The sequence below is a fragment of the Hylobates moloch genome, unplaced genomic scaffold (genome assembly GCF_009828535.3).
Source record: "Hylobates moloch isolate HMO894 unplaced genomic scaffold, HMol_V3 SCAFFOLD_5, whole genome shotgun sequence".
NCBI classification, from domain to species: Eukaryota; Metazoa; Chordata; class Mammalia; order Primates; family Hylobatidae; genus Hylobates; species Hylobates moloch.
The window spans coordinates 75,689,794-75,703,783 of NW_026652280.1; the positions used below are offsets into that span (position 1 = coordinate 75,689,794).

General features: G+C 39.3%; 1 protein-coding gene across 1 annotated transcript in view; it reads right to left on the bottom strand.

Annotated features, from left to right (window-relative positions):
- The window catches only part of LOC116467853 (putative fatty acid desaturase 2-like protein FADS2B), a 35,763-nt gene that overhangs the window by 15,385 nt on the left and 6,388 nt on the right, over positions 1–13,990 (bottom strand). Inside the window, exons 2-4 of the mRNA XM_032151500.1 lie at positions 10,801–10,911; positions 7,923–8,120; positions 6,475–6,576 (exon numbers count right to left, since the gene is read on the bottom strand). Coding sequence (XP_032007391.1) covers positions 6,475–6,576; positions 7,923–8,120; positions 10,801–10,911 — 411 coding nt within the window. The remainder of the gene's footprint in view (positions 1–6,474; positions 6,577–7,922; positions 8,121–10,800; positions 10,912–13,990) is intronic.

Genomic DNA, 13,990 nt, shown 5'->3' on the forward strand with positions numbered 1-13,990 from the left:
CGCTCTCATACAAAAATAAACGAGAATAAAAAGATTTTAGCAGATGCCAATCTTGAGTCACCTCTGATTAGGTTGTTTATGATTTTTTTTTAATCATAGAAAGTCTGAAATTTTAATAGAGCAAAGAATTTGGAGGCACATCAACCTAGTTACATATACTGGATGTATAAATACTGCTGCATGGTTTCGGCAAATCGCCCAACCTCTTTGAGGCTCGGTTCTATCTCAAGTAAATAACATAAGGACATATACCTCCATGGGTGGTCTGGGGAGTTATGAGATGACGTATGTAAAATGTTGGCATGTTGGGATATTCAGTTTTTCCTCCTTTATGTTAATCATTTACAGAAGAATGAGCAGCAGTAGTAGTTTTTGTTGCATATTTGACATAGCTTAGCAACCAGTCTATACGTGTTCTAGTCTGCTCTGTCCAATGCAATAGCCATTAGCACATGTGGCTATTGAGCACTTGAAAAGCAACCGAATAAAGACAAGCTGTAAGTATAAAATACCTACTGCATTTTGAAGATTCAGTATGAAAAAAGGAATGTAAAATATTTCATCAATAATTTTTACATTGATTACATGTTGAAATAATACTGTTTGGAATATATATGGAGTAATAAACTTATCTTTTAAATATGACTATTGAAATACTTAAAATGCATATGTCATTTTAATATGGTGCATTATCCTTCTGTTGGAGAATGCTGGTCTGGATACCATATATCTATAGTAGAAGGGGATGGCTCTTTATTTGAAAACCTGTAAGCATTAGCATTGTCTTTCCATAGTCTTCTTTGCAGTTGTTTCTTAGCAACCCCCATCGCATCCCCAATTAACACTCCCTGACCTTCTTGCAACCCTCCAGCCTGAGTCTCTATCCTGAATCTTATGCCTGAATGGGGACTTTCCAAATATATATATTTATATATAATATATATTATATATAAAATATAAAATATATTATATTTATTTAGACTCTTCTCCCCTCTACTCCCAGGGGAAAGAAAAGTGTATTTGTGACTCGAAATATCATGAAAATCATATATATATGTATATGATATAATATCACATATATATATATATATATGGATATTTCATGATACTCAAGCCTCAACATGTCACAAACTATACTTAACAATTTCTGTCCCCCCTTCAAGGGCCCCATCAGTGCTCTGTGTTTCTTCCATCAAATTGCATATGATGGGTACAAAGTTACAGCTAGACAGGAAAAATGAGTTTGGCGTTCTATTACACATAGGGCAAGGGTCCCCAACCCCCGGGCCACGGACCGGTACCAGTCTGTGGCCTGTTAGGAACTGGGCTGCATAGCAGAAGGTGAGTGGCAGGCGAGCAAGGGAAGCTTCATCTGTATTTACAGCTACTCTCCATCATTCTCATTACAGCCTGAGCTCTGCCTCCTGTGAGATCAGCTGTGGCATTAGATTCTCATAGGAGCACAAATCCTATTGTAAACTGCACATGTGAGGGATCTAGGTTACTTGCTCCTTATGAGAATCTAATGCCTGATGATCCGTCACTGTCTCCCATCACCCCAGATGGGACCCAGTAGTTGCAGGAAAACAAGCTCAGGGCTCCCACTGATTCTACATTATGGTAAATTGTATAATTATTTCATTATTACAATGTAATAATAATAGAAATAAAATGCACGATAAATGTAGTGTGCTTGAATCATCCTGAAACCACCCCCCACCCACTGGTCCATGGGAAAATTGTCTTCCATGAAACCAGTCCCTGGTGCCAGAAAGATTGAGGACCGGCCGGGCGCGGTGGCTCACGCCTGTAATCCCAGCACTTTGGGAGGCGGAGGCGGGCGGATCACGAGGTCAGGAGATCGAGACCATCCTGGCTAACACGGTGAAACCCCGTCTCTACTAAAAATACAAAAAATTAGCCGGGCGTGTTGGCGGGCACCTGTAGTCCCAGCTACTCGGGAAGCTGAGGCAGGAGAATGGCGTGAACCCAGGAGGCGGAGCTTGCAGTGAGCCAAGATCGCGCCACTGCACTCCAGCCTGGGGGACAGAGCAAGACTCCCTCTCAAAAAAAAAAAAAAAGATTGAGGACCACTGCAGTAGGGTGACTGTGGCTAACAATCAGGTATTATATATTTCAAGATAGCTAGAAGAGAGGATATTGAGGACCACTGCAGTAGGGTGACTGTGGCTAACAATCAGGTATTATATATTTCAAGATAGCTAGAAGAGAGGATATTGAATGTTACAACAAAGAAATGATAAATGTTTAAAGTGATGAATATCCTAATAACCTTGACTTGGTCATTACAGAACGTACATATGTATTGAAACATCACAGTGTAGCTCATAAATACATACAATTGCTATGTGTCAATTATAAATAAAAATAAAATAAAATGATAAAAGATTTTTTAAATTGCATATGACCCACTTAATCTTATAATTGTGTATTTATTCACACATTCATTATTTATTTGGAATTATGTCCTAGGTGTCAGACACTTACTGAGCTAGGCATTTGGAACATAAAGATAAACATGATAAAATGGGGTTTCCACACTTAGGAAACATATAATCTAATGGGAGCAGTAGACAACTGAACAAGGACAATGTGATAAGGAGAGAGTCTCCTTTTCAGTTAAGTCCCCTGAGAACCAATGTTTGGTTTCTTCCGCCAGCTGACTGTACTCTTTCAGCCAATGACTATCTGTGGTGAGTAGTAATGTGGGAGTCTGGTTTGGATCTATGATATGACGGGGAGCAGATCTTAACAGGTAAAGCTTAGAATAACGGTCAGAGTAATTATGGGTGTGATCCAAATAAGTGCCTTCCCTTGGCCCCTCTTTCTGGAAGCCACTATTTCCAGAGACAAGGGAAAGAAAGTACTCCACAGGCAAGAGAGGATTATCAGCTGCATGCCAAATGGGCTGCCCCTTCGCCATATTCTAGGCAGGAGAAACCCTGTCATTCCTCATTTCCACATTAGGTGTATTCTCAGTGCAGTAGAAAAAGGGTGGGGAACATCACACACTGGGGCCTGTTGGGGGAGGAGGGATAGCATTAGGAGAAATACCTAATGATGAGTTGAGGGTTGCAGCAAACCATCATGGCACATGTATATCTATGTTTCAAACCTGCACATTGTGTACATGTACCCTAGAACTTAGAGTATTAAAAAAAAAAAAAAAAGAATGAACCCAGGATTTGGAATGCAACCAACCTGAATTTAATCCCTGCTTGGCCATCTGTTTAGGTGTGTGACCTTGGGCAATTTCCTCATCTGTAAAATGGATGAGGCTTCTTAGAGGATTGCAGAAAATAACATGCTTGACACTGTCCTTTTCCTTACCAAAATAAAATGTTTTCGGATGTCATCATGGAATCAGTATAGGCCAGATTTTCTAGGAAGATCTTAATTTCAAATGTTCTGTCCCACTATCCCTGTAATGAGACTTGATTCTTAGTTTTTTTTTATATGTGCATACTGATGAATATGAAAAATATGCTACAAGGCGTCCACTTTGATTTTAGTATTGCACAGTAGTCCAAAATGTATGCAAACATTTCATGGTTTATTTTGGGAAGTGCGCTTTTATTGTACAAACACTGGAAAGACCAGAGCATATACATTTTTGCACAGTTGGTGACAGAAAATTCTAAAGAATCTCCATATTGGTGCCTTTTCCAGGAGGTGGTGGGGGGAGGTAATTGACATGAAGTTAAATTTTAAATTTTAAAATTGTGATGCATGTCTAAGGCGGGGATGTTGCTGTTCATATTATAATTTTCTTTGTCACATCCTCCCCTCCCACCTTCCCTTTTCACAGGTAGTTTTCTCCCCTGCACATAGTTGAAGCCAATGTTCATTTTGCTCATGAGTCACTGTTTTTGTCTGCAAAAAAGGCAGAGTACACTTGATTTGCTTTTAGAGCCACTTCCCATTTTCTTACTTAGTTCACAAGTCATCAAGGTTATATTCATTTCGACTAGTGCAAAATTGTTTCTGGAGACACAACTTACATAGAAATAGCTGTGTACAAATCTGGATCAATGGGAAAGCAGTGATTTTTTTTTTAAAGTGCCAGCATGAGTGGGGCTGATCTGAAATATTTCACATACTGGCACTGAATCAACTACCAGCTACCTCCCAGGCAGATGAGTCTTACCTTTCCTCTGACTCTCAGAACAGAGGAGGAAAAATGGGATGGTCTATTACCTGAAACTCACAATAGCAGAAGAAACCGCCTCTGCTTTTATTCTGTGCTGAGTATGTCTGAGTGAATCCACAAACAGCCTCATCTATCTTACACTGGTGAAGAGAGGGTGGAATAGAATGCCCATAGGAATTTTCTGGTTAAATGTGAGCTATCACATGAAATAACAACTTATTATTCATTCTAACTATTTTGGAGGACATGTCTCCAATATAAATCAAAATCCAACTCTGTGTTATCTGATTGACTTAAGGCTCAAACTGCTCAATGGGAGAGAGGGTAGATAAAAGTAGGTGATTCCAGGTACCTTGCAACTCAGTGATGATGTGATTTATCTCCATCTTCTTAATATTTCAATGATTAATTATTTTTCTTATTGATTCTGAGTCTTCATTTTGATTATGGAAAGACTGTTCCTAGTATTAGTAACAACTAACAATTATTAAGCATTTCCTGTATGCCAGACACTTTGCTGAGCATGACACATGAGTATTGCGTATAATCCTAACAACATCCTTATCAGGTTGAAGCCATCGTCTATCATCATTTTACAGTTGAAGAAACTGAGGTTCAAAATCATTAAGTAATTTGTTCAAAGTGACTCAGTTCATGAGTGCCTGAATTCTCACAGAAGGCAGGTTCATTTTTGCAGTTTAGAATCACCTGGGGAACTTTCAAGAAACACTGATGTCTAGACTCTACTGGGGATGAATTTAGAATATCTAGAGATGGTGCTTAGGCATTAGGACTTTAAAAAATAACTTCTTTAGATGGCTCCAAATGATAGCCAGCATTGAGCAGCTCTGCTCTAGTGCCTGCATTATTTAATGCTATGGTATGAATTCTCCACTGACCAGTTTATGGCCATTGGCTTAAATACTTAACCCCTCTGAACATGAATTTCAACTGAAAACTAGGAGTGCTATGTCCTCATGTCATTAGAATTACTTGAGAAAATAGCCTAAAGGGGCAAGTTCTGAACCTGGCACTTGTCAGGCCCACACAATGTGAGTCCCCATCTGCGCTTCCTTATCATTTGCTGTAAGTAGTTACTGCTCACTACTCTCTGTGGGCCTGAATCTAGCATTGTCTTCACCCTTTTATTAGTTGGCTACTTCTAAGCCACTATGGGTTGGGGAAGCAGATAACCAGAACGATATATATGTATAAAATCACTGTGTTAGGGAAGAACTAATAGGCTCTGAGTCAGTGCCCATAGGCTTTTCCTAAGGGGTCCTGGTTTGAATGCAAGGATTTGGTTTAGTAGAAGGCTCAGAGACATTTGCTTCCCTTCTAGGCCAGAGTACATAGTCACCAAACCCTAGAAAGTTCTAGAAAAGCAGAGATCTAGTTTAACTCCTAGTAGTACTGATGGGAACACTGAGGGCCAGAGATAGAATGTGATTTACTAAAGATCTCACAATGAGCACTGTCAGAGCCAGGGCTGGAAGCCACGCTTGGAAGTCCTGCACTGTTAACTGGTTCATTCATTCACTCATTCTTTCTTTCTTTCTTTCATTCCTTCCTTCAACAAAAGCTTATTGAAGGCCCCCCCCACCATGAACCAGGCACTCTCTTAGGAGCTGCACTGCAGTGGTGCATGGGACAGTGTACCTGCTTCCTGGAGCCCAAGTAAGGGGGGATAAGACCAGCTGTCATATCACTACCTGCTTTTCCCAGCAGTCTGGATTTCGCAATCCTCCACTCTTGAACAGAGCCATCTGGCTTTTCCTGACTAGTCTTTCTGTTCACTAGTAACTGCTTTGCATCTTTTCCTTTATTTCTTCATAGCTGCCTCCTCCTTGCCCCCACCCTTAGGACTAATCAGGCTTGCTGGTTTCCCCTAGCTTCCCAACAATAAATCTTCAAATCCCTTCTAAGAATATTCCCACTTATGATTTCACAATGCACATCTTCATTTTTCAAGGCACACACTTTCTTCTGTGAGGTGGTTCCTTAGGGCAGGGGGGTGCCAGGGATTTAGCCAAAGAGTCTACCAGGGTAATATAAAATACAAGAGCTTCTTAAATAGAACTAAATAAATCCTCACAAAAAATTTAATTTAAAATTCTCATTTCAGCACATATTTTATAGTGTCGTATTATATATTAGTACATATTATCTACCTTGTTAGTACACTTACATTTATTTGTGGGGTATCATAAATATTTTTTACTGATATCAATGCACAAACATGGGAAGCACTCCTTAGGAACTCATGTTCAGGAATCCCCCTCACGCTCCCTGACGTCCCATACCTTGAGATGGCACATCACAAATTTATGCATCACATGGTCCCACTTGGACTTCTTAAATATGGAAAGGTGCCCCGCGTCATGCTGCGGAAATAAGCTCTGAGCCTAGGAGAGATGAAGTTACTGTTAGAGAAATTGGGACCCTAACAAGAAATCAATCAATGAGTCCCGTAGTAGATTCATAACCTTATTTGGGAACAGTGGGTGATCTTGTTCGACCTCCAGCCAAAATTAGTTTCTATTTCCCATACATATCCTGCCTGTTCTTTCCAACTTTTATGCCTTTGTTGTCTCAGCCTGGAATGCTCTCATTGTCACTTTCAAAGGTTTCCAGTACAGAGTGCAAAGACCATGGTCTTTGGTGTCAGACAGATTTGAATTCTAAACTGTTCTTCACCACTAACGAGCTTCACAACTCTGGGCAAGTTACTCGGTAGCTCTCACCTTCAGTTCTTCATCTGATAGAAGACGACGCTAATACCTGACTCATGGAGTTGTTGTGCTACATAGCTGTGTGTAAAGTGCCCAGCTTATGCTAAGCACCAAACAAATATTTGTTTCCTTTCTTGTTTCCAAAATTCACTTTTCAAGAAATAAAACAAGAGGATTTAAGAAAAAGAATCAACATCCAGAATTCTGGAACCTGGAAACACATTGCAGTTAATTCTCTACGAAACCTTTTCCAATGATTCTAATGAGAATTAAATGCTCCTTTCTGCTCCAACAGTACATGCTTGTTCCTGAATTTGGGATTAATATCATTGATTTGTGCCAGGCAGTGTGTTTAGCTGTTCGTGAAGGACTATTTCCTCCACTAGATGACTTCTTTCTTGGGCGCAGGGAGCATGTTGACTTTTCCTTTGTATCGACAACATGGTATCACGCTCGTAGAAGGCTACATTCAGAGATTCATACTTCATTCAACAAAGATTTATCAAATGCCTGGCTAAGTGTCACTTGCTATTTATCATTTATGGAGGAACTCACACGTTCTTATTCTCACATAGGATATCACATCTGCCCTTCAAGCATTCATGGTCTGATGCATTGATAAATGTTGATTGATTAAATAATAAAAGATAAATATGTGTGTTGCATGGCAAAGGACAGAACTTCAATCACTGAGATGGTGGGGATAAAACAGGGCAAACAGCAGCAATTGTCATTAATTAAACATTTACCATAGGCCAGACACTGTGCTTTATATTTTACACATTTGCCTGATTAGTCCTTCTCAGAATAATTCCACATTCATTATTATCCTCACTTTAGAGAGGAGAGAACCAAATCCCAATGAAGCTTGGTCACTTGCTGGCAAGTGCCTGACATTGCTGGCAAGTGCCTGCCTTGCCAAGAAGTGTCAGGCAGCAGCTGACACCAATCTAAAGAGAGAAGAAGAAATTCTGAGCCTTTCTATGAGGACGCTGCCTGGGCTTAGTATACCTGCTTACCTGAGAAATTGTGAGAAGAAAGGAAATGAATATAGTAACAGGCCAGCCACTGCCAAAATAACATACTATTAGCCACGCCAGCACTTCCAAAATTAAGATCTGGGCAAAGTGAAGAAAGAAGAACCCCAGGTTGGCATGGAACATGTTCATAGCTTCTGCGATCCTCCACAAGTCTTGGAAATCTTTCACCAACTGGGACTATGAAATAAATATTCAAAGAGTAAATTAGCTCTTTCAGGGAAAGGGAATACAGATGAACATAATTAATAATTTATTTTATTAATTTTGTATACATCTCTTTTATTAATAGAATTTTATTAATACATTTAATTGTCCAGAATTAAAACCCCAAAACAATGAACCAGCAAATAAAACCTTTAAAAAATGTTTATGAAATTTTTTTTGTTTTCTGCAGTAGTGAAAGGTGAATAATGACTTGTAAACTGTCCTAAAGCTGTTATGGAATTCAGAATTAGATTTTTTCAGGGGAGGGGGAAGGAGAGGAGAGTGCAGTGGAGAGATACATACGCCTAACAGTCGCCGTTTAAACCACCAGAATTATTTCAGGTGTTGAGTGACCTCTGGTTCTATGTGGGGGAACTTGGTCATCTATATGGATCCATGTTACCATAGTTACTGGTATAGTTTACAAAGTGCTTTCCAGGCCATAAGTTGCTTAATGTGTAGAAAGGGTTATTTCATGGAAGATAGAGATCATAGTTCACTTAGATTAGCTCTCAGGATGAATTTTCTGAGAGCTGCTTAGTGGATCCCCCAAAACAAGGCAGGGCTTATTAGCGTGTGTGTACTCGGTTGGAGAGGTCTCATTTAAGGGCCCTGTGTGTATGTGCATGTGTGACTGTTCATGTACAACATTAGCATTGGTTTACAAGCTTGCCACATCATACGGGAGAGCGCACAAGGTTGGAAAGAAGTATCTCTTTCCTAGGACAGCTGGGAAAGTGACCAGGTTATGAGAACTATAACAGGGTTGTACAGATGTAAGAAAGGAGAAATGTTAGAAACAAAAAAAGAAAGAGCTATGAAAATAATTCTAGAAGCCAAAAATTTCAAAATTCACAGATACAAGTTTTAAAGGACCCACTGCCTGGCAAAAGTTCTGGATAGGCTCATCTCCCAAGCCCCCATCAATCTTAGAATTCTTGTGGCCACAGATTATTCTAATAATTATCTAATATTAATTTGTTATCTCTAGGGTGCCTCCAGCCTGGTCATCCTTTGCAAAACATTTATTGCAGAGTTGAGGGAGGTCAGCAAAACCCAGAAGAGTGACTGGCTTGAAGTCGTCAACAAGTCAGTGACAGGTGGTGAACTTAAACCCATAACTGACACCCAATTTTATGCTCAAATACTAATTTTCTATATACAGCAACTTGAATATCCACATAAATGTATTAAAGAAAAATTATGGTAGACCTTTATCTGCAGAGACCAACACTCTTTTAGATAATGATTATCTGATAGGTCTCAGTTGTTAGTGGGATTTTATTTTTCTTACAGAAAAAATTCAGGAAAAACAATAAAGTTTTGCATCACCTTCACTTTTTAACCTAGAGCTACATGACCCAAATGATGGGGACATATCTGAAAGTTTTAAAATTACTAGTACCATCATCAGTTCATGATTATGATAATAAGTAAAATGTATTGAGCATTTACTGTGTTACAGGCATTGTTCTAAGCACTTTAAATGATGACTTCTTTCAATTGTTTTCCCAATAATTCTCATAAGGTTGGTACCATCGTTTTCAGCATCTTATGGGGGAGAAATTGAGCCAAAAGAGGTTTAAGAACTGGCCTAGACTCACACAATTTGAGAATGGCAAGGTTAGGGTGTGAGTGCAGGCTGTCCATCCTACCAACCCACTCTTCGGAACAGAGCTGGGCTGTGGGATGAACATGGGCCTGAAGATTGAGCTTAAGTATTAGTCTCAGATTTGCCCGTAACCAGTTCTGTGTCCTCAGATTACTCCTGCACCCTTTGTGAGTCTGTTTCTTCATTTTTTAAAGACAGAATAAAATCCTTTCTCCCTCTGCTTCACAGGGGCCTATGGATCCATACGTTATAAAAATTATTTCAAGAGTCAGGCAAATGTAAGCTGTCACAAAAAAATGGAATTGCTCAATATTAAGTAAAATTTCTCGCAGCATTATGTAAAACCATCCCAGTGAATTTTTAGTCCTATGGAGACTCTGTCCTTTAGAAGACAGTATTCTTGTAGCCAAAATATTAAAGAAAGAATGGCATTTTTCCTTGGGAATACCTAAGGGATTGGAGCCAAAGAAAAGTGATTGATTTGGAGTCTCAGCTCTTTGATACACCAGCTGTCAGACTTTTAGAAAGTAATTTATTTTCCCTGAATGATAATTTCCCCAAATGTAAAAAGGCTGTAGCTAGGATACAGTGACATCTTTCAATAAGTAGCTGTTTTTGGAGTTCCTACTACATGTTGATCCTGTGAAAGGAGGTCTTCAGGATCTTCTTATCAGGGATAAGAAAAGTGGACATAGTCTCACCTCTCATGCAACTTAGTTGGGCTGGGAACATAGACATAGATATAAAACATAATTACAAGCAGTCAATGAAAAGGAAATTATATCCGTAAATTCCCTGGCATGAGGTAGGTGCTTAGAGACATGAAATTACTGTTTGATGAAGGGATAAGAATTTAATTCTTTTGCTTCACAAAGATTTAAGAGTTCTCATGATCTAAAGAAAAAGGCATTGTTTTGAAATACATGGACTCCATCCATTGACTCTACTGTGGTCCCACCCTTCACAGAAAACAGTTAATTGGCTTTAAAATATGCCTCGTCTCCATCCTTCTACACCCATGGATCCTGACATCTCACTCACATTTTTGTGTCTTTCCTGGCTGGGCTCTCCTGGGGCAAGTTCTCCAATGAGCAGTGGCTTCAGGTACAACTGCACAATGTCAAGATCTGGATGCATGGCCCTGAGGACACCCTGTAAATCAGAGATACCTGTTAGAGGCTTTGAAGAGATATGCTTATCCACAGATTAGTTCCTTTCCTTATCTTGTCCTGTGCTCAGTCTGGGAATCAGCACAGACCTCATTGCAGAGGATTTACTTGTAACTCCAAGTTGATGTTTCAAGTTGATTGATCAAAATTATCCCTGAAAACCACCTCTGTGAAAGCTTCCTGCTGGAGAGACACCTACTAAATGTACTGCTTCTCTAGGTATGACCAACACAGTCAGGAGATCCTGGAGCATTGATGAGATCACTGTTTTATTTATCACCAGAAGAAATAATTGAGTTTATGGGTTGGGATAAATCTTTATAAAAGTCCAGCATCAGTCTTAATGTGAAAGTTGCTCACACTATCTGAGACAGTGCAGCAACCAAGATTGGCTATGCAAATTATATCTTCCATTGAGGGCTCTCTCTGGGTTCTTGGCCAAAGCCCAGGGGAATAAGGCCCCTTGAATTAGTTAATTCTAGAGAAGGACAGGTTAAAGTTGATGATTCCTTAAGGCAAAGTCATGAGCGATTATAAGAGCACAGCCCTAGAGCCCTGGGTGGTCTAAAATAGTACAACTTTGGCTAAGCTTGTCACTGAAGGAGTCTCCTCACTCTCTATTAAAAAAATGCAGTGGTGGCTTGTGCAGAGACTTGGTGACAGCCAGAAACAGAATAGAGGTGACAAACTATATTTTTCCACCTCAGGTGCATGTTAAGTAGCAATTCCATATGGCTATGAGAAGCAGTGATGGTTCCTATATCCTGCTTATGTTTGTAAGAAAGAGAGTCTTCTCTTTCAGGGATTTAAATTGTTTTCGGAAAGAAGAAAGATTTTCCAAGACAGAGATGCTAGACTTGATGCTATTATGGTTTGGGGAAGGCAGTAATTAAAAATGAAGAAATATTACCAAAGTTGTAGACTGTATATATGGAAGCCATACAAATTACTCTGCAGTGGTGGTATTGCATTATACTGATTACGAAAATGGACCCTGGAGCCAGCTTTCCTACATGCAAATTCTGGCATTGCTACTTACTAGCTAAGTAATTGTAGGCACATCTCTTGAATTGTCTGTGACACTTCTATATTCTCTTTCCTAAATGGGGGTGATGATAATAGCCGCTCAATTCATGAAGTTATTATGAGGGTTAAGTAAATTAATAATAATGCCAAATGGCATTTACTATGTTTTAAATACACATCAGATATATTTCTTATGTGTATACCTCCACTGATAAGAACCCACTGCCTACCTTCTCTTCAATATTCAGAGATTTCCTCCCTTTACCTCAATGCCTAACGTGGAGTGAGCTCTGAATTATATTAGTGAATATAATGAGTGCTACATCTTCAAATAGTAAATCAACTTTAGATATATCCAAGAATTACATATGAGCCTACTTATTATTGTAGTATTATAATAATGCTATATTATAACATAATTACTTATAGAAGTAAGAAGGTATTTTTATAATGAACAAGGTTAATTAGAAGGATACAAATCAACTCTTTAGACTCATTTCACCTATGGGTCTCCAGATGCAATGATGTAAAATGGGCCTTTATCTGTTAGAACCAGTCCAGGCAGTGAGGTTCCATTGCTTCTTTTGTACAGATAATGCCACTAGTGTCCATTCTGCTTCTGTACACTCCCCCTGAGTCCCTTGGGAAATGCTGGACTAAATAATTTCAAAGATGTTTAAATTTTTCACATTTATGATACTAAAGCTTAGGTCCCCTAACCAGGAAGAGTGATTCAGTGATGAAAAGGGTGATGAAAATATCTCATTGTGACCCGTACTGAAAAATCATGTGCTGCTTGTTGTTTCAGAGCAGATTAGGATGGAAGACATCCTGATGGATCAAGATCAAAGTGTAGAATGTAATCTATTGCAATTTCATTGTACTCTGAGCAGCTATCTAGAGTCTTGGAACAGTGTGCTGACAATAATATTCTTCTGGGTTCATTGTTTCTTCAAATCCCCAGGAAGGTTCATAGGTTAAATCTGTGCCAACACATCTGGGAATGCTGCAGAGATTTTCAGAATAGTAGATACTGGCCTGCTCTGTGGAACTCTTTCCAGCATTAGTGGGGCAGTACAACAAAGGAGTTTAAGTAGAATATTCTATTTGAAAGAATTTTCAAACAGAATCTAGATACTAAGCTGTGAAATTCTCTTCATGAAAAGACTGCAATAATGCAAGTCCTGTTACCAACATTCTTGGGCCAAATGTGTTCCTGCTGAAAGACGGAGAGGGGATAAAATGAAGAGTAGAAGGGGTAGTGTCAGTGTTTATGAAGTGTGTCCTGTATACAAGGCATTCTATGGGCCAACTCATAGTCACCATTTTAGTTCTGTAAGGGTCTGTCACTTTCATTGTACAGATCAAGACACTAAGTTTCAGAGGGGAGACGTATCTTGCCCCAAATGCCACACTCAATAGCAGAGCCAGGGTTTGAATTCGGGGTTATGCAATTCTAAAGCCTTAAAGCCCTAAAGGTCCATTCCAGCCTTAACACATATAGTTTGTTTTCTTAAAGTCCTCCAAGAAAGGAGTGATGACAGATTGGGGATGATGCTAAATCAGTATGTATCTGCTTGGCAGATGGTAATGGCGTGTCCCCACCATAAGGTTGAGTCATGTGTAACAGTTTGCCTCTGTCTCCAAGCTGCCTCCCTAGACTCACCTTCTCTATACCCTTCATGCATCATCTTCTCTACTGGAGCCTCCCCATTCAGTATGCATTCCATGGCCTTCTGTAGTTCTGAGGCTTTACACTTACTGCTCTCTCAGCCTTGACTACCTCCTTCATTTTCTCTCTTTAAAAGCTCCTCTCACCCTTCAAGGCCCAGATCAAACACTGCTTCCCCCAATCACTCAGGAAAATGATTCACGATTGCTCCTGGGTTCACACGACACTTTATTCTTAGAGCTTTTTAAATTTATAGTATAGTATAGTATACTATACTATACTATACTTATACTATACTATACTAATACGATACTATACTATACTATACTATACTATACTATACTATACTATACTATACTATACT